The 22187-nt window shown below is 36.6% G+C and overlaps 1 protein-coding gene across 3 annotated transcripts in view; it reads left to right on the top strand.

Moving 5' to 3' along the window:
- Ccdc50 (coiled-coil domain containing 50) overlaps nt 1-22187 on the top strand; it is a 63244-nt gene that overhangs the window by 11360 nt on the left and 29697 nt on the right. For 2 of the 3 annotated variants that reach the window (XM_042670064.1, XM_042670063.1), the window contains exons 2-3: nt 18602-18664; nt 19400-19526. The exons of the other annotated variant lie outside the window; for it this stretch is intronic. In XM_042670064.1, coding sequence (XP_042525998.1) covers nt 18602-18664; nt 19400-19526 — 190 coding nt within the window. The remainder of the gene's footprint in view (nt 1-18601; nt 18665-19399; nt 19527-22187) is intronic. 3 annotated transcript variants of the gene reach the window in all.

Here is a 22187-nt window from a genome sequence, read left to right as displayed (position 1 = left end):
GTCGTCTGCAAAAAGGGATAGTTTAACTTCTTCTTTCCCTATGCGGATCCCTTTAATGTCTTTTTCTTGCCTTATTGCCCTGGCTAAGGGTTCCAGGACTATATTGAAGAGGAGTGGAGACAGTGGGCATCCTTGCCTTGTTCCTGATTTTAGGAGAATTGGTTGTAGCTTTTCTCCATTAAGTATAATACTGGCTATTGGTCTGTCATAAATGACTTTTATTGTTTTAAGAAATGTTCCTTCTATTTCTATTTTCTCTAGAGCTTTTAGCATGAATGAATGTTGAATTTTATCAAAGGCCTTTTCTGCATCTGTGGCGATAATCATGTGATTCTTAGCCGTGCTTCTGTTGATGTGTTGGATTACATTTATGCCCTGCATCTCTGGGATGAAGCCTACCTGGTCATAGTGTATGATTTTTTTTTATGTGTTTCTGGATTCTGTTAGCTAGAATCTTGTTAAGGATCTTTGCATCTGTGTTCATCAAGGAAATTGGCCTGTAATTCTCTTTTTTTGGTTGGGTCTTTGCCTGGTTTGGGGATGATTGTGATATAAGTTTCGTAGAATGAGTTTGGGATAGCTCCCTATCTCTCAAATTTTTGAGGGGGTGTGGTGTTGAGGTTAGGTCCAAACCCATGGCATTCTACATTGGCAACGACAATCTTACCTGTTTAACGATTAAATTGATTAAATTGGTAATGCCTGTATGTTATTCAGTAAACTGCTGGAGGTTTTCTTTGATTAGAGGATCCAGTTAGGGTTGGATTTAATTCAGAATTTTTATGAGCAGTATTTTCTCTTTTAGATTTGTTTTTAGATAAAGAGGTTCTTCAGGTTTTAACAAAATAGGTCGAACATGTATTGTTTAAAAAAATTCCACAATGTAAAATAGTGAAAAATCTGAAAGTTTGGGGTTGGAGTTAAAATGCTGTACAGATTGCAAATGTGTAATGACTTAGGATGAAAAGAATGAGGAAGTCAGGTGGCCACTGGTGGCTCACACCTGTAATTCTAGCTACTCAGGAGGCTGAGATCTGAGGATCACGGTTCAAAGTCAGCCCGGGCAGTAAAGTCCATGAGACTCTTATCTCCAGTTAACCACCAGGAAATTGGAAGTGACACTGTGGCTCAAGTGGTAGAGCTCTCACCTTGAGTTGAAGAGCTCAGGAACAGTGACCAGGCCCAGAGTTCAAGCCCCATGACCTGCCCCCTACCCCCCTCCAAAAAAAAAAAAAAAAATGAAGTCAAGAGCAAAAGAAGCTCCAGAGTTTAGTTTCAGGGAAGAATTTTAATTTTACTTATTTTTAGAGTCATTGTGTTCAGTTTCATATAGTGCATAAGTAGTTAACACTGCTTAAAAAGCGTGCAGTATTACAAGAAAGAAATTTGTACTTCTAGGAAGATAGTGTATAAATTTTCTAAATCATCTGAACAATTTGACCCCTTAAAATTCAACTGCAGCAAGTAGATCCTCTGTACAGAGTTTTATTAGTGGGTATCAGGTTTGGTTTGCAGATGTAGGTTGCCTTGTTTTTCTTTCAGTTCCTGTACGGGGCTGTGGCATGACACCTTGTAAGGTGTACTGAGCTAGTTTTAGTAGCCTTATATAGAGAAATCCAAGACATTTAGGATGCATTCCCACAGACTGAAATCATCTGGTGATCTTCAAGAAGCCTTGAATGTGGAAGGTATTAGCTTTTTCAGGCTACGCTCTGTTCATCTGGCCTGAAGACACTTTGCTAAAGGCAACCTTTAGCAAAGGTTACTGTGTACATTTGTGTTGTTTAACGGGTAGGGACTGATAACTTGGTCTTGTTTTACCCTGATGATAAAGGTTCTGTGAGAGCTGCTAGTTATAAGAAAACTTACCTTTTTATGAGGCACCAGATTGAATGAAAGGTTAGCTTAACATTAACTGGTGGTGACAGTTACTGTTCAGATAAAATAATCAGAAGTTTGTTTTTGTTTGTTAGACGTAGTGACATAAAGAGTAACAATGAAGGAAACACTATCTGGTACAGAAGATTACTTCATCACAATCATGCTGATTGGATAATGGTGTGGTTACACATTTTTAGATGGTTACACATTTTTAGATTACATACTCATTACATAAGAGAATGAATCCACTTTTTCCTATAACCCTATGTCTAAGTTAGATGAGTTCTGAAAGATAATTTAGACCGTGCACTCACACATAGGGGCATGAGGCCCTTGTTTGGGAAATAACTTGTCAGAGCTTACTTGGTAAATTGCTGAGAGCCAGGACTAAAATTCTGGCAGGTATCTGGAATTAAGAAGAGAGATTTTAGCATTTCACCTGTTTCTACTTTATATACTATAGCAGAACCCTTAGATTTCCTCAAATTGGGCAAGAAATAACCATATTTCTTGCAAAAGTGAATTGAAGATTTGGTACAAAGTCTTTACTAAAGCACAGAAATTAGAAAAATCTGTCTAGTTTTAGCCATGGCACAAAATTTAATCCCCATGTTGTTTGGGTTTTTGACAAAATACACTTTTTTTTTTTTTTGGTTTTTGGTTGGTCATGGTGGTTGAACTTGGGGCCTGGGCACTGCCCCTGAGCTCTTTTGCTCAAGGTTAGCCCTCTACAATTTTGAGCCGCAGTGCCACTTCCAGTTTCTGATGGTTAATTGGAGGTAAGAGTCTTATGGACTTTACTGCCTGAGCTGGCTTGGGACAGGGATCCTTAGATTTCAGTCTGCTGAGTAGCTAGGATTACAGATGTGAGCTACCAGTACCCTATGACAAGGTACGCTTCTAAACCTACCCATTCCATTCCCACAACACTTGAAATAATTTTAGAATTCTAGTTTGTTTGCTAATCTTGAGAATTCAGCTGAAAAAAAAAGTTTGAAGTGGCTGATCTTATCAGACATTCAGGTATTGTGATTTGCCTCAGGCCCACCTGAGTTATTGGAAATATGTTTTCTCTTTGTTGGATGAAATTAGGAAGAACTATAGGGATGCCATTCTATATACTATTCATTGCCAGAAAATACTTTCTGCATTATTCAAATCAGGTCATGACCTCATATTACAATACAGATCTATACTAAAAGAGTTTAATCATTAACTTCTTGGAACCTGATTGAAGGAGTAACATAAGAAGAAACAACTAATTACAAAATTTATTAACCGTGGTGATGTCAAAAATAATAATAATCTTTGTTTATTGAAAACCTTTTTACTGAGTGGCAGATAATTTCTTTGCCCTGGGCATAGCTTAGCTAATTTAGATTTTTTTTACTTTTAAATATTAAAATTTATTTTTTAGCTGTATAAGAAAGCAAATTACGCGGGGCTGGGAAGGTGGCTCAGTGGTAGAGCATGTGCCTTGCATGCATGAGGCCCTGGGTTCGATTCCTCAGCACCACATAAGCAAAAAGAAAAAAGCCGGAAGTGGCCCTGTGGCTCAAGTGGTAGAGTGCTAGCCTTGAGCTGAAGAGCTGAGGGACAGCGCCCAGGCCCAGAGTTCAGGCCCCACAACCAGACCCCTCCCCCCCCCCAAAAAAAGAAAGCAAATTATGCATATTTATGAGGGACTGTGATGCTTTGATTCATAAATATGTTGTGTAAAATGTCTATATAAGGGTAAACACCTTGCATATTTATTTTTATCATTCATGGTGAAAACACTCAGAATCTTTTTCTTCTAGATTTTTGAAATAATGCAGTGCATGTCAGTACCTGTAGCACCTGACTGTGTGCACCAGAACTTCTTACTCCTATTTGACCAATTTAGTTGGTCAGTCTCGCTTGGCACCATTCTCCATTACTTACCTCTTCCCCCAGTTTATTGTTATTTTACAGATGAGGAACCACAGTCTCAAAGAGGTTAAATAATTAGTTAAAGGTCTTTTAGCGTTTTAAGTAAACAATATTTGAAGTCCAGTCTGGATATCTTCTCTGAAGTGCTTCAATACTAAACACAATTCATTACAAATCCATATTGCCAGTCTATGTACTATGCTTATGTTTTCTTTTTAGTGGTATTGGAGTTTGAAAGTAGGGATTTTACTCTATTGCCTGACTCATGCTTCCAGCCTGGCTTTTTAATGTTTATTTTTGGAGATGGAGTCTTACAAACTTTATTGCCATAGTTGGCTTTGAACCATCATTCTCTATAACTTAGCCTCCTGAGTAGCTCGGATTACAGGTGTGAGCAGCTAGTGCCAGGCTCCTCTGTTCACGTTGGATCTCAGTATCCTAATTGGACTTTGATCACTGTGATTTTTGCTTCTCTCTTCTTTTCATACCTGCTGATTTTCCAACTTTTGTTGGGAATAGGTAGTCAGGAGTTCATATATAACTTAAGTACCAGTGAGGCAAATACAGGTTTCTTACTCAAGGAAACAAACAAACAAACTTCACTCTGATTAGTCTCTACAGAGAGACAAAGTAGCTGATGGACTCTATTCCTGCCTATTTGTGTAGGAACAATATATGTCCTTTAAAGCACAGGCTTTTTGTTTTTTTCATTTTTTATTATTATCTTTAAGTAGTTGTACAAAGACGTTCCCATTCTGCAGAAACAGTATATACTGAGTCCAAATTGTCTGCCAACATTGTCACCCATCTCTCCTAACCCATCTGTCGTCTCACTTTTTTTCTTTAATTGAGATTAGGTGATTACATAAATTTCACATACATTTTAACCTTCCCAAGGCAAAGTGTCATTATCATGGTCTATGAGCTCTGACAATACAATTTATTTTTTCCACCTCAGGTGATGTTTACATTTCTTTCCTTTTGCTTAGTGTAGGCTGTTCCCACTCTTTTTTATTTTTTGATTTAAACTTTTATTGTTATTACAAAGGTGATATACAGGGGGCTTACGTCAGGTAAAGAGTACATTTCTTTTTGGAAAATGTCACCCCTTCCTTCTCTCTCCCAGTTTGGATCACTTCTTTGAATTTGCTATGAGACCTCATCTTTATTTTGTAGAGCTTGTAGTTCTAGGGATGAAATCTGATTTTAATGTAAGCCTGCTTTTATTAGAAAACAGATGTAGGAAGACAAGTCTTCTGATCTTCTGTGTAGACACTACCTTAAGATTACTGTAAAATTGAATATGATTCTAGAAAGAAGCCCAGGACCTCCAGAGACTTACCGACTCAGTATTTCTAGTGAACATGACCAATTAGTTATGATATAGTGACATAAGAAATATTGAAGATTGACTTATTTTTTCCTTAAGTTTTGATTTACATACTAGTAGGTCACTGGAAATGTTTATAGAATTCTGACAAGTAGTGACCAAAATGGAACTACGAGTTTTGTAGTTTATTTTATGGAAGCAAGATTCTAAGAATATTTTACTTTATCTACTATCTTATTATAACTATAATAAAGTTGTTGGAGAACTTGAAGAATTTCTCGATTTTTTTTTTGAAATTAAAATTAATTTACTAGCTTTATATGAAGTAAAGTGCTAGAAAATATCTACTTGCACAAGAGAATTTGAAAGTGGAAATATCTGACTCAAGGATAAACAGGGCGTGCAGAAGCCAGTACTTAAGGCAATTCTCTTGTCATACAAAGCCAATAAACCAAAGTGGGTTTTCTTCCCCTGGTGTAAACTTGTACTTAAGTTGGGTTGGATGTGATCTTTTGGTTTTTAATGGGCTTCACTGGATTCATTCTACAGAGGTTTGAGAAAATGCGCGGCTTTTCTTTCTAGGCTAAGGCAAACAGAGAATTGGCTGCCAAACCATTTGAGGGCTTGTTTAAGCGCCAGGAAAAGTGCCATTCAAATAGGGATACAGCAGAAGAAGGTTGGAGTTGCTTTAGGGATATGTGGGCCCAAAATAGAATAAATAAGTTTTGTCTGGATATTCTTAGAGAAAAAATTGCTTTGACAAGATTCTGCTTACTATTGCTCATATACTGCCATCTACACTTTTGAATGTGCATTGTGACAATCAGTAATGTATTTTTTTAACTAGTTGTACAAAAGGGTTTCATCTCTGTAAGTCACATTAGGAGTACAGTGCATCTTGATCAATATCAACCTTCTTATCATTCTCCATCCATCAATATGTTGTTTTGTACATAGGTGTGATGGTCTCTTAGGAGGGTAATTTGTGAGTATCTTAAAATTTTAATTCCCTGCACTGCTCAGGTACTTATTGATGATTATTATTTTTCTCATAGGTGAGCAAATAGGTGACACAGATTATTTACGTAGGGAGTGTTGAGCAAGATTGGTTCATTATGCAGTGTCTGTTACTAAGTACCTCACAGAGCCAGTGTTGTGTGCATTGTTCTATAGAAAACACTGAGAATTTCATAGTTTTCATATCCATCTCTTTTTGCCGAATTAGGAACTTTTGTAAGTCATAAAATACTTAAAAATGAACTGAGCATTTAAAAATAGCAGAATTCTTATATTTTACTCACTTTTATGATACTAGCAGTAAAATAGTTGCTTTATACGTTAAAATATTCCTGAATTGTTCTGGAGGAAATGACCCATGTAAAAAGTTATTGTTATTTTAAGAAGACAGGGTTAGCAATAAATTTAGGAGACTGCTCCTTTCAATTGTAATTAGTTTAATTTTCAAAGCAGGTTGAAATTCCTAAATATACATATTTGCCAATGTCCATTGGTACGTATTTGGTACAGAATTAGATATTTGGTAAGTTTACTCAATAGCAGTTACGTTTTATGAATTTAAATTCTAGGGCTGGGGGCATAGCTTAAGTGGTTGAGTTCCTATCCAGGCTGACTTCAAACTCTAGTACCACAAAAACAAAACAAAACAAAAACAGAAAACCAAAATAAACTTCTTTAGCTATGCCGAATACCTGTTTCTCTTCACTTTCTCTGTGATTGTAGCTGCACAGCGATTATCATGTAAATGTAGAATAATATTTTCTCTTTGACCCTGCTGAGGTGAACAAAACTACTCAGGAAAAGAAAAGTATAAGGAATATAGTATACAAGCACTCTGAAGATAAATTGGTGCCTCGCACAAGAGCTGTAATATACTCAGAACTCTTGGTTGTCAGGACAGTTTGGTTGCCAAAGTAAATTATAACTTGGTTATAATGTAAGTGTGCTTCTACATACATGCATATGTACAATATACACACACACACAGACACACACACATAGTTCAAATGGTTTTAAATGCTACAGAGCCTAATTCAGGGTCATTGTCTAAGCAGGGTCATGTTCTGATGATTGTCTGGAGCAGTGCTAACCAATAGGACTTAATGTGGTGCTGGAGATACTCAGTATTGTACACTCACCAGCCTCATATGGCTATTTAGCAATGGAAATGTGGTTAATGAAACTGAGGATTGAATTTTTAAATTTTAATTTTAAATTGAAATTACTACATGTGACTTACATACTGTGGAAAAAGTGAGGACAATAGACTTTAGAATAATGATAATAATGATAGAACATACAGATTTTAGTCTAGTTTAAGGAAGAAGTCTTTCTGATACACGATTCATACAACATTAGACCATTTGGAATATGTACCACTTGCAGTTTGATGGACCACTTGAAGTGTGGGAGTAAAAAAACAATTCAAGATTTGCTTTGATGAGAGCTCAGACTAAGTGATTTTTTTCATTTAATCTCCTTTCAGATTATGGAGTCTCTTTGAGAAGGAAAGGAGTTAAACTTCAGTGTTTTATGTTAATATATGCATCTGTGTTTCCTGAGAATATATGTTTTACTTCATTATTGACATCAAAAAAAGTTTTGGCTTCATGATAACACCAGTCTGTAAGTTCATGTCTATGCCACATATAGGAAGCCTGTGAAGTTATATGTATTTAAAAAAAATCATTTATGGTAGCTTGAGTCCCATGTGGAAAGTTTTTTCTCTTTCCCATGGTACTACTGGTATGAGTAAAAATGGCTTTTATTTCTATGGTACTTCCTCTGTCTCTTCTCCTTCATGGTTCTTCTCCTGCCCTGTCAAATGGAAATTTCTGATTCAGCCATTTTCTGCTTTCCAATAAGTTACCCAGTGATCTGTGGTCTCTGATAATGATGTGGATGGTTTGTGATATTAAAGTAGTACTTCTGACTTGATGACTTACATTATCTCAGCATTTTCACAAACCACTTGCCGGCAATCTGCTGTCTGTGGTTAGCTAAAATGAGTCTTCCTGCCAAACAAGTGGTTTAAGTTACTGGGGTTTTTACTTCACTCTGAATTTAGGGAGTTGAGGAGGGAAGGACACACTTAGAAACTTCCTTTGATAAATTTTATGAAAGTGAAATGTTGGGATTAAATCAAATTTTCTGCTTTTTAGATTACTTTCTGTGTGTGTATGTGTGTGTTTAAAACCTGAGTTTATTTTTATTGTATGTTTGTTTCCAGTGTATCGTAGCACATATAATAAAGTGAAGATTTCACATTTCTCCTTTCTGATGTAATTGCTGCTGAATGAAACTGATTTGACTATATAAGTACACTGATATTCTATAATATTAGGCTCTAATCTGGACATTGCCATTAAAAAAAAATCTATATGATCATCAGTATATTATTCCAAATCTCACCCCCCCCCCCTCCAAATACAGTGATGACTTTAGTTTTGGTTCAAAGATACCGTAAATTGGTCACTTGCCTGAGTAAATGTTTCTGGGTATTCTCAGATTCTCTCAGATACCTGTCCATTAAAATACACTTGAGATTTGGAGTGATAGGATTCACTGTCATTTGAGGTAATATGAGTTGGCATGTAGTTTTTTAGCCTTGTTTTGAGTAAGGCAAATAATTTGAATGAGTCAATATGCTGGATGGCTGTGAATTAAAAAATATCAGTGTTTTATGCTATATAGTGAATATTTAACCATCTTTGTTCTCAGGAGCCATTCTTTTCAGAAACATTTATGGGAAAATCCCAAGCCAGACCCTGATAAGAACATTGGAGATAAAAATGACTCATAAGATTTTCCCCTTATTTAAGGACTTAAAATATATACTAGGGAAATGGATTTATAAAATCGTTTAACTATGATTAATGCCAAAGTTTATATATCATGTGCTATGACATATTAAAGAAAGAATGGACAAAAATCATTGTTATGGACTGATTTTTTTTTTTTTTTTGGCCAGTCCTGGGGCTTAAACTCAGGGCCTGGGCACTGACCCTGAGCTGCTTTTGCCCAAGGCTAGCAGCGCCATTTCCAGCATTTTCTGTGTATGTGGTACTAAGGAATCGAACATGCAAGGCAAGCACTCTACCACTAAGCCACATTCCCAGCTCCATTGATTTTTTTTTTATTGCATGTAGTATAAAGTATAAATTTGAGTTGATAGAAATAATAACATTTAAATTGTGGAGTGAGTCCTTTAGACAGCAAAGAGGGTGTGAGTGGGTATTGATAGAGTAGGCTCCTCCCCCATCTATGTGATAGTGTCTGAGAGTTTCCTATCATAGCAAGGTTCTCCCATTCTCTTTGTTCTACACCCAGCAACCACCAGACCACTGAAAATAAAAACCCAAACCACTAATCATCCCTAAACAGTTGTAGTATTGGTTAATATTTCTTGATCCTGCAATTCTTTTACTTGTGTAGAATGAAGGTCTTTTGTTTTGTCTTTCACAAAAGAATCACGGAAATCTGTGTACTTTGTGGGTAGTAGTTGTACTAAGAAATAACTACAGGCAGGTGCATCTAACTGCATCTCCGTTCAGAAAAATCATCTCTCTCCTTGACAGATGGGGTAACCATGGCGGATTGGAACCAACAAGGGATTTGGAGACTTAGAAAAGTAGCCCTATTGTTGACCGCTAGGAATGGAGTAAATGAGGACAGGACACCTGTGCCACCTATCTGCTCAGCCTCTGTCAAAATTAGGTGTCAATCCCTCTTTGTGTCATACTTTTTTAAAAATTATTTCAATGAGATGGAAATTCTAGGGCACTGAGGGAGAAGGATCAAAGGTTTCAATTATCCTTTGTTTTATAGCTGATAAATTGCTTAAACGTTGCTTAGATACCCTCTTGATTTTCAGCCTTCTTCCTGATAGTGACTAGCAGCTCTGAGGCTCATAATTGGGACACTTAGGAGGTTGTCTGCATCCTATAGCTTAGCATCTCTAAGAACTTTCTGACTGCCCCTAGTTGGATTGGCAGTGATAGTGTTTTGATTGGTTTTGGTGGTGCTGTTAGTGAAGACATTGATGTCATCTTTGTCCCCAAATATACAAACTTGGTTGGAACAGCAAGCATAGACAGTTTGTCATGTGTAGTTTTCTGACATCCAAATTTCTTTCCACCTGGTAATTTTAAGAAAAAAATTAAGAAAAACTTCTAAGAATGGACTTTGATAGACTGAGACATTTCTGTTTTAGTTGAACGAAAGTGTAGGAGTGGATATATGTTGGCTATTAGTTTAAATTGTTATTAAATACTTTAGTATATTAGTTCAGAATTTAGTAATTCCCTGCCTTCTCAAAGAGAAGGAAAGTCTTGATGTCATATGAAGAACCAGAGAGAGGGTTGGTAGATTGGTGTATCTCAAAGGGAGAATTTTCTTAAATTTTCCACTGTAGACACTAGAGGATTTTCTTAGGTCACTTATGAAACACTATGCAAATTAAGGGAAGCTTTTATTGTTCTTGTTTTTTGGACTAAATATTGGCTAACTCATTGCTAAAAGGTCTATGCATAGGAAATAATGGGTCAAATTGTTTCATCTTTTCTGTTTTAGGACTTAGAACTTGCTTTTTGACTACTTATATCACTTTTACTCAAATTTTTATTTTATTATATATATATGTATACATAGGTCCATTTCTCTCTCTCTCCCTCTCCCTCTCCCCTCCCTCTCCTTTTCCTCTTCCCCCTCTCCCTCTCCCTCTCCCTCTCCCCCTATCCCCTCTCTGTTTTTTGAGCAGAAATATTTGAGCCGAGAGGTGGGGTGTTTACAATTTTGTTTGTGTTCTTGCCAACCTCTGTTAATAGGTAAAGTGAAGATGTTGGTAGAACTTATTTTAAATGATTAGGAGTAAAAGTGAAAGTGCAATGTAATCTACAAATTTCCATGTAAATGTTAACTATAGCTGCTTCTCGTACTTTAAAGATATAGAGTGTGTTTCTGGAATATTTTCCTTGTTCATCGAGGGTATTTCTATGTTTACAGATGACGTATAGTCTATTTGTTACAAAAAAGCAAGACAATTCATAAAATTCCATCATTCCATAAGAAGTAAAACAGAACTGGTTGAAAGAAATCGTGAATGAATGTACTACCAATCTATTCAAAATTATGTGGCTAGAAATTTGTAGTGGTTGAATTATAGGAATTACACTTTCAGAGTTGAGGTGTGGATAAAGAATGACAGAAGTAAAATGATTTTTACTTTTCTAGTTGTGTAGAGTTAAATGCAAAAGAATTGGAAATGTGTACTTATAAAATATAATAAGAGAATGTCCTAGAGCCATGATGTGTGCTCATACTACATATGTGATTGTAGTGAAAGAAAGAGTTCTGGCTAAGAGGAGTACAATTTAGTTTTAGTTTGGAACTTAAGCTTTTGTGCAAAATAGTTTAGACAAATGATCCCAAGGTTTTTTTTTTCCTCAAATGTGTTACCAGTATAAATATAGATTAAGTCCTTGATTCTTGGCTAAAATTCATGAATATGTTCATGAAGATTAAGCAAGATATCTGTTTTATCATGTGTGTGAACACATGCATGTACGCATATATATACTTGTGATAGCAACTGGAAAGAGAAACTTCTGTTTATCCACGAAAAATGATAAGGGAATTCAGTGACTTTCATTTTAACTTCTAAACCTAAATCACTTCTCTGAAACAGGTTTTAAAGAAAATGTTATTTCTGAGTGGGAAGAGAGAAACTTGTTTAAAATGAACTTTTAAAAAATATCAATCTTGTATATTGTATGTGAAATGGAGGTTTTCTTTATTGGTAGAAGGCTCAGAGGGAATCACCACGTGCAGTTGTTAATGACCAAGAAACCCCAGGTTGAAATACTAATGTAGGACTTTAAACTTGTTTTCATTGAACCAGAATTTCAGGGGACATTTAAGTTATTGATACTTCTTTTTCTTTATTTACTTACCTTATTAGTTAGTAGAGTGTAGAAATGTAGTTTCTTCTTTCTGGCAATTTCCAAGGAGTGAACTGATGAGAGGGTGCTCTGCTTTGTAAAAGGAGAAGCAGTTCTTTCACTGTATATATGAAAGCCTCCTAGTTACTGGTAGGAGAATGGGGAGCAGGCTCTTCCTAGAGCTGGGAGACAAAATTGTCAAACAGATCTCTGTGTAGGGAAAAATAAGGAGGAAGCAAACAGAAGAATGATGGTATTAGAGACTCAGGAAGAAGGAAAAAAGTGGCAATAAATACCAGATTTCCTTTGGTCTATATGTTGTAAATGAGGAATACTGGGTAGAATTTGTTTCTCATTGTTTCTCATTCTCACAGACTCTTTCTAGCTCATCCCCCTTGCTGTGATTGCCATTCAGATGCATTTCTGAGTCACTTAAGGACATTGCTGGTGAATTTTTTTTTTGTCTTTTGCATCCTTTTTTCTGTAATTGCTCCCTCTGCCATCATGCTAAACATTTCTGCGTCTGGGAGTTCTAACCTTATTTTGCAGTCCATTTCACACATTATTTAAAGGGCATCTGAGACACTATCCAAGTCCACTTCTTATTATTCCTCCTTCCAACTCCTAACAAGCTTCACTGCTCAAATATTTTTACCTTTAGAATTTACTACAGGTCTTTAGTATGACATCTGTTGTTAAGTTAGCCTATTTAACTTTTCATTCATCTCCACCTCTTTGTGATTTGAAGATGACTTATACTGAAACATAGAGCTTAATACATTTATTGAGTAAAAGAGTGCTTATTAAATGGCTTCAAGAGGGTTTGGATATTTAGGGAAAATCTTTAACTGAATGAGTCCCACTGTATATACACATTAATAGTTTAGAAGATCAAGAGATTACCTCACAAAGCCCCTGCTATACTTTCTTTTTTTTTTTTTTTTTAATAATTTCATTGTAAAGGTGATGTAAAGGTGTTTAAAGTTACATAAGTAAGATAATACATACATTTCTCATCAAACATTGTTACTCCCTCATTTTTCTCCCACTTTCCCTCCCTCCAGCTCCCTCCAGATAGTAAAGTTCATTTTCAACATGGTATCTTATGAATGTTGCTGTTGTATTGGTTCACGCTTTGTCTCACCATTTTGTTATTTCACCTCCCTTCCCCAAATCAGATAAAAGTATATATGAGACACAGGATACCAACATCAAAAACAGTGACAACAGCACATAGACCAAAGTGGGGGTCAGGGGGAGGGGGAGTAACTTCACATAGTACATTAAAAACAACAAAAAACCTTCTTGCTTCCTTATCTTGGAGTTCATTTCACTTAGCATCATTTCATATGGTCCTATGTACATAGCTATTGCCTGTTCTGTTTTCTTTACAGACAGTTAGGGGGACACTTGTCTGCCTTTGTAGATGACATCTACATGTTGATCTTCTAAGCTTGGAAGCAGGTAAAATAACTTGGCTAGCTATCATCGTGTAGTTTTGGAGAAATGGTTAGGGTAAAGGGAAGGGGCTAAGGGATTGTCAGTGTTGGTGGGAACAAGAATAGTTGTGAATTAACTGTGGTGTAGAATCTCCTTTTAGTAACAGACTAGGACAATAAACAAAAAAGCTGGGTTGTGCTGATAGCATTTAGTCAAGACTAAGTTGTGGTTGAGTGAAAATGAGCCTGGAGGGAAAAGGTTTGAGAAGTAGGAAGATTAAAATAGATTCCAAATGAATATCTTAAATGTGTCCTCAGGTATATTTAAGATACATTGAGCTATTCAAGTGCAGTGTGCCAGACAAAGAACAAAGTTCAGTTCATACTCTAAACTTGACCTTCTGGTGAAGTGTGTTCCACATTCCAGTCTAGTTATTGATTTACAAAGGTGATTGAATTTGTGACTCTTTTCTAGCTTATATTAGAGTAATGGTTCGGAAAATATATTGCGAGGTCTTGAAAAAAAATACATTGTGGACCAGGCGCTGGTGGATCACACCTGTAGTCCTAGCTACTCAGCTGAGATATGAGGATTGCAGTCCAGACAGTAAAGTTTATGGACCTTTTATCTTTAATAAACTCAGAAAAGCTGGAAGTGGAGCGGTGGCCGAAGTGGTAGAGTGCTAGCCTTAAGCAAAAGAAGCTGGGGGACAGTGCCCAGCCCCAGACCCCAGCCTCCACCACTGGCAAAAGCAAAACAAAACAAAAAAGCAAAAAACAACAACAAAAAAACCCATAAAACTATATCAGTCTGTCTGTCTGTCTGTCTTTCTGTCTGTCTCTTTCTACACACACACACATACACACATATATAATTTCAGAGTAAATGACTATTTGAAAGGTTTTAGTAAACTCTGAGATGCCATATCTGTCAGTGTGCTTGATAATACACCTGTGTGAAGGTAGACACTTCCTTAGTGTCATTGAATCTTCAAGGTCCTCTTCTAGCTCAGGCCCTGATCATACCTTTGGGTACCTGTTCAGCCTCTTTCAGTAGAAGATTCGGGGTCAGTTCACAGTAATTGGATATATTTTGCTTTAGCTATTTAGTTATTTAAAAATCATTTCTAAAAAGCCCGAAGGTAATCAATAATCTTTGTACATACCAAACCCTTCTCTGTGTTTGGTTTTGTAACCAGTCCTGATCCAGAAGCCCAACTCCCTGGTAGTAGCTGAGGGGAAGGGAATGGAGAGACCAGAGGGTTCTAGCCTGTTGGCCACTAGCCCTAATATGGTAGTTGAAGCAATGCAGTAGTAAAGTGCAGAGGAAGATTTATTGACATGCATGGTAGGGTGGACATGGGAAGAGGGAGACTAAGCATTTCAGCCATTGTTGTGGCTTTTGATGTAAACAGAGGAAGAACTGGGGCAAGGGACAAGAGACAGCATAAACAGTCCTGGCCTGAACACGGTCTTTTATGATCTGTTGATCTTTATCTCAATTCTGGTCCAGCAAGGTGGCTGGAAGAAGTCTTTACTGGGGGGCAATCTGGTTTCCACGAGATGAATGCTACTACTTGTGTGTGTAGCGGGGTGGTGACTTTTGCTTCTGGATCTGGAGGTGAATGCATGTTTAGGACAATGACTGGAGATTTTTAGGAGTTCTTTGGTGGGGGTTTCGCTGGTCGTAAAACGCCTTCCTTACTCTTAACTTTGAAGCCTTCAGTTTTGTTAGATACATACCTTTAAACAATTTTAAATGTTTAATATATTTTATTGTTATGTAGAGGTGATATACAGAGGGGTTACAGTTGCATGAGTCAGATGAGTACAATTCTTTCTAAACCATGTCTCCTCTTGCCTTGGGCTCTCCTATTTTTTCCCCTCCCATCCCCACCCACAAGGTGTACAGTTCATTTTCCTTGTGTCTAATAAGTACCACTGTTGTATTTGTTCACCCTTTGCCTCCCCATTATTCTCCCAAAGATAAACCAACAAGCAAGACAAAAATAAAACAAAAGCAGCAGCAACAACAACAAAATTTCTAAATAACATGCCTACAGCAATTAGGCAGAATCTGACTCAAAGGTTTAAGAGAAGACAGAGAAGACAGATGGGCTGCCATTTTATCCTGCTTTTTCTTGTGGACCTAAGTTGCGCTGCCTTTTTATCCTGCTTTTACTTAACTTGTGGTCCTAAGTCGGAGTCAGTCCTATTTAGAAAAAGCAGTTTTTAAGCTCCTACATAGTTTAGCAATATATGCCATTAATGAAATGAAAGCAGTGGATTAAAAGTTAGACTTAATTATAGAATTTAAAAAGAAATGGTTTATATATAGCACATTACAAAACAAAAAGCACAGAAAATACTGAAAGCCAGGAACCTAATGTGTGGGTTGAGTATATAGCTTAATATTAGGTACCTGTGCAAACTCTTCAATCGAACCCCAGAACTGAAACAGAACAAATGAAAAAACAGGAAAAGGAACCTACCATTCACATACATGTCAACATTTTGCCTAATTTTTTACCCTTGTTTAATGCTAAGACGTGCCCCTTTTCATCTCTCTAGGATTACCACTACTTTCAGTTTAGTTTGTGTCAAGTCATATATTTAAAAACCAAGTTTTTAATTCTGATATATCTGCCCATAAACAATGTATCTTTTGTTTTAATGTATTAAAAATAAAATATAAATATTGCAGGCATACGATACTCTACATGGAAAACTACAATTTATTTATTTATTTATTATTGTGAAAATACCCTATAGAGGGGTTACAATTACATGGGCAAGGTAATGAGTACATATCTTATCAAGCATTGTTGCCTCCTCCTTTGTTTCCCCTTCCCATCCCTTTACAAATAATTTACAATTTTAATTTTAATCAGCATGATATGAAACACATATAAAATATGTGTTTGACATAATGTGATGGCCTAATAACATAAGTTGAAATATCTTCTGAAGTTTTTTCAGTATAATCTACAGAATAATCTGTTTTGTGAACTAGTACAAATATCACATGATTATATATGTAGGTACTATATATATATACATACATACATACATACACAAAATATTGAAAACTGCTCTTTCTAAACCATAGTCATCTATATTACATGTTAATTTTGTTATTTTCTAGCCTATGAATATTTAAGTGTTTGTGCCAGATTTAGTAAATTGATTTTATGACCTAATGATAGGCATTCATGATTTGGAAAATATTACTTGATGAGTAATCCAAAAAAACTAATCTACTATACAAGCATTAGCTCTTTTATTATAATAAAACTACTCCAACCAGTAAGTATTGTGTTACAATAGCATTCATTTTGTTGTTTGGAGATTGGTACTTGAACTTGATACTTGATGTTTTTGATCATTTGCTAGCATTCCATCAACTGTACCAAGCATCCAACCCTTATAATAGCATTAATATACATAAAACTTGGTTATATTGGCAAATCCATCTTCTATAAATTAAGTCCCAATTAAGTGTCAATTCATTGAAGTCCTTTAGAGAGTGTATATTAATATGAAAATATCTTGAGATTTTTTTGGCTGTGGTTTCTTTCTGGGGGGCAAGGAATGGTATAATGTTAGAGAAGGAAAGAGGTTTTACTGGTGTAGCATACTCCCAGTTCCTGTCACCAGTGCCCTATGTATAGTCTTAGTAAAACTCTCTTCTTCTTTATCCTCAAGTTTCTCACCTATCAAATGAGGAAGTTAACTAGTTCATTTTGAAAATACTTTCATTCTGTAAAATACAATGACTCAACTTAAACCTACTGGTATTAGAATTTAAAAGAATAGAACTTTCCCATGGAAATTACTTTTTTTTCATGCATTAAAGAGTGTGATTCTTTTTTTTTTTTTCTTGTAAAGATGTTGTATAGAGAGGTTACAGTTATATCAGTTGAGGTAATGATTACTTTTTTTTTATCCAGCATTATTATCCCTTCCTTTGTTGTTCTTTTTTTTTAATTACTTTTTATATTGTGAAAATACTGTACTGAGGGGTTACAGTTACATGAGCAAGGTAATGAGTACATTCCTTATCCAGCATTGTTACCTCCTCCTTTGTTGCAATGGGTCAATCTGTATTCCTATTTAAACAATTTGTTTTTCCCTTCCCCTCCCCAAATTATACCAACATCAAATACAGTGAAAACAGGGGTTATACCAGGGGGGAGGGACATACAAAGCACCAAAAATACACATGGTACCTTATAAATACATTAGAAACAATAGCAAGGAAGAAAAAAACCACTTGTGTCCATATCTTGGGGTTCATTTTGCTTAACATCATCTTATCTGACCTTTTCTGGTTGTCCCAGACATATACTAGATATTGCAAATAAGGGAAACCATGGGACCTATGTTTCTTTGGTCCTGGCTTACTTCACTTAATATAATTTTTTCCAAGTCTTTCTATTTCCTAACAAATGGGCAATGTTTCCAGATGGAGGCATAGAATCCCATTGTGTATATATACCACATTTTCTTTATCCATTCATCAATTGAGGGGCATCTGGAGCATTATTTACCATGGCTAAGATATGGAACTGGTCCTTTGTTATTCTTAAACTAGAGCTCTACTCCTAAGTGAGGGACTAACAAAGGACAGTACACATAGCTTCCTGTGAGAGGACCCTTGAACTGAGGAAGGCTGAAGCTGAGGCTAGGCTTTTTTGAATTCTTCTTTCCCTGCAGAACTCCACTCTCGCTCTACATCAGTGTCAATGCATTGCTGACTCTGCTCTGCTGTTATTTCAGCCTCACTTCTTCCCTTAGAGAAGTGGACTGGAACTTTTAGACCTCTGGGCTCTGATGCTATGGATGGTAATCCTTATTATTTTGCAATACTCTGTGCTTGACACTGAGCAGGCACTGTGTGGAATTGTGAGGGAAGACTTCATATTTCATGAAACTCTGTTTAGTTTATTTCAAGTTACAAAGTTGATCATCTTAAAATAATTATAATTTCTTTTTTGAAGTAAGCAAAGTACTTCTCATGTTTTAAAATACAGCTAATGAGCCTTTCCCTCTGTTTTTCCTTTCATCCCTGCTGTTCTCTGCAGTGTGCCGAGATTTTGCTGTTCTAGAGGACCACACCCTGGCTCACAGCCTGCAGGAACAAGAGAGTGAGTAATGACTCTTATTTATGGGCCTTCAGTTTTCTTGTTTTAGTGTGTAGCTTGAGGCTAGTTTCTTAGGGTGATGTAGGGACGAATATTGTGACCAAGATGCACTGTACCTGGATTCAGAAGGATTTGTCTAGGCAAGCAGCTTTATGAAAATGAATTTATGAGTGTTTTAAAGTAAGACTGGCCATCAGGGATTTGAAGACACTGCCATATGCATAGGAGGAATCGATAGACCTGAAGAGAGAGAGACTGTGGTCACATGTAAATGTATCCAAGATGTGCCAGGACCTATCATGAGAATCTGTTCTTGTCCTCAGCTAGGGGCCTGAAAATCTTTTCTTGGCAATCACAGTATCTTTATGAAGTCACATTGTGGACTTTTTTTTTTTAACAGTGTTTTTGAGGAAAGTAAAACCAAGTTTGTACATGTATTTGAGTTCGTGATTTCTTAATGATTTCTTAATTTATCAATATTGAAAAATGTGGCTAATGAAGAGTAGTAACATGTGGCAATAGAGCACAGGCCCTGGCTTAGAATATTGGTGATGCAATCCTGGCACCATCACTTTTTTGCGATGGGACCAGAACAAATGATTCTTTTTGTTGGCAATAACAATCCCTGTGCTACTCTTTTTAGCAGTAAAGCCTTTCTTAAATTAATTATGAGGTCTGTAACTAACAAGCAAAAGCATTGTAGCTCCTGTTCTAACTCTCTTTAATCATTCTGCACAGTTGAGCATCATCTAGCATCGAATGTTCAGCGGAACCGTTTGGTCCAGCACGATCTCCAGGTGGCTAAGCAGCTCCAAGAGGAAGATCTGAAAGCCCAGGCTCAGCTCCAGAAGCGCTACAAAGATCTGTGAGGATTTGGGGAGTGGGAGCAATGTGAGAGTTGTCTTTGGAGCCAGCAGCTAACTAGGACAGGGGATGAAATCCCTCCTGTTCCCCTGTTTTCTCTTACAGTCCTTCAGTGCCTACTCAATAGTTTTATTTGAAAATTTTTCTTTGTTTTTGTACCATTAACTTAGTCTTGGGTGGGTGAATAGCTACATGAACTCCTAATAGTATTAGTAGCTTTGTTCCTTGAATTTGTTTTTTTATGCCACAAGTATAGGGAGAGATGACATTTCTTCCTCTGCCTCACAGTTAATTTAGTGGACCCAATGAAATAGTAGACAGCAAAAAACTTTATGCATTGTATTGGCTTTATTTACTATGTCCTAGCTATGTTTATTCTGTTTCCAGAATGTTCTCGAAAGCTCTGACTTGTATACTTAGTTATCTTCATGACTTCAACATCAGACCAAACTTATTAGATAGATAAATACATATTTTTATTTCTAAAATCTTTCAAAGTATAATGGCTTTCTAATCTTTTGTAATGTATAAAAGCTCACAGTGTATTTGTTGACCAAATTTGGCTCTTACAACTCAAACTTCAAATGGTTTATTTTACCACAAGACCATGTGTTGAGAAGAAAAGAATAAAGGAGACATGAAGAGATCCCTTAATTTAGTGTTGTGTTCCAATAAAATAGGAACACTTACTGTGTTTTCCCCCTTTGGTGGCAGGGTTCATCCTTCTGTTTATCATTTATAGAGAGGAATTTATTCTAAATTTTGTTACGCTTCCTTATATTGCAAATAAATACTCTATTGGCTTGCTAAACCTGGCCTGAAGAATACCACTGGAGACTTGAAAACACATGAGCATTATACACTGAGAGATAAGTACTTGACCAACAGATTTGATTATGATGTCCATGAAAAGAGATTGGGAAAAGCTTAAGAAGCTACATGATGTGCTTAATCCATATCTTGATGGCTAGTTAGAAATTTATGATAATAATTGGGGAAAACCATTCCAGAAGGTATAGTGTGCATGTGGATTGAAACAAAAAGGACCTACAGTCACACAGTAATGGTGAGAAGTTGAGTATTGCTAGAGTGAGAGTATTCTTAAGACTATGTTGAGAAAAGTAGTCAAATTATGTTATGAGTTACGTTAAAGTAATTATGTCTTATAGATTTATATTATAGCCATTTATATTTTAAACCATTGAAAGGGTATTAGGTTATCATTTTGGGACCTACTTTGAGAATTTGGGTGGGTAAAGGATTGCAGGTCAAATTCAGAGACACTGAAGCCTGAATTGAAAGGTGGTAGTAATGGAGATGTGAGAGGAAGGGACAGATTTGAGAGATTCTGAGTCCCAGGGTAACACAGAGAGGATGGATGAGAGCCAGAGCTCAAATAAAATGTTCGAGACACATCAATGGCCACCCTTTATATTTTCATAATTCTCTGTTAAACCAGTTCTGAGGTTAATGTACTGGTTCAATTCCTGAATTAGGTTGATGACATTGAGCATAATGAGATTATTAAGACAAAACACTGGGAAATACAAATCAGGATATGGAAAGATAATAGGTCCTAAATTAGAGAAGAACCAGGCATGGGCGTATTTCTTCCTGGGACTCCAAGGTTTTAGAAATACTTAGTAATTAGAAAGGAATTCTTTCACTTTCTAGAAGTGTTGACAGCTGGCTCTATAAAGAGAAGGATGAGATGCTTCCAATTTTAATGAGCTGGTCTCTTTTACTCTGTCAGTGTCTGAGGGCCACTGTTTTCAAAGCCAAGCTTACCAGATTCTTCACTATCCTTTTTTTTTTTTTTTTTGGGGGTGACAGTCGTGGGGCCTGAACTCTGGGCCTGGGCGCTGTCCTTCAGCTCTTCAGCTCAAGGCTAGCACTCTACCACTTGAGCCACAGCGCCGCTTCCGGCTTTTTTCTTTTTGCTTATGTGGTGCTGAGGAATCGAACCCAGGGCCTCAGGCATTCAAGGCAAGTGCTCTACCACTGAGCCACCTTCCCAGCCTCTCACTATCCCTTTTGCACCTCATTTTACTTCCTTGTGGTTCTTTATACTTAGCTGATGGAGCTAGAGCCAACCCTTTTTGGAGCAGTTAGAAATCATGAAGCTTAGCTGAAAATTTGTGTGCTTTCTGTACAAGGAGCTGCAGCATCCCCATCACCTGAGACCTGAACAGCTTTGTTTGAGTTTACCTGTGTGTAGTCAGTAGCGGCTGCCTCCTGTATGGACTTTACATTCATTGGGAGGTTCAGGTAGAAGTCTTTCAAACTAGTACCATGGTTCTTATTATTTTAAGGAAGTGAATGAATGTAGAGGAAACATAAATATGATATATTTACATAAATATAAATAGATAAGAGGAAATATAAACAGATTTTTATTTTTTTATTTGAATCTAAGATTCAAATCAAATTTGAATCCTAGATGTAAAAATCATTCACTTAACAGCTGATTAACTGAAATGGAAAAGTGTTGTAGTAACAGAAAGCCAGTCCAGGTAGAAAAGTCCAAGAGACTCATGTCTTCAATTAACCACCAAAAACTGGAAGTAGAGCTGAGGTTCAAGTGATAAAGTGTTAGCTTTAAGCACAAAGCTCAGGGACAGTAGTCAGGCCCAGAGTTCAAGCCCTAGGATGAGCATGTGTG

This window comes from Dipodomys spectabilis, unplaced genomic scaffold (assembly GCF_019054845.1).
Source record: "Dipodomys spectabilis isolate Male_0828 unplaced genomic scaffold, ASM1905484v1 ptg000017l, whole genome shotgun sequence".
Taxonomy (NCBI): Eukaryota; Metazoa; Chordata; class Mammalia; order Rodentia; family Heteromyidae; genus Dipodomys; species Dipodomys spectabilis.
The sequence above is the reverse complement of the archived record's forward strand: the minus strand, read 5'-3'. Positions and strand labels throughout refer to the sequence as shown.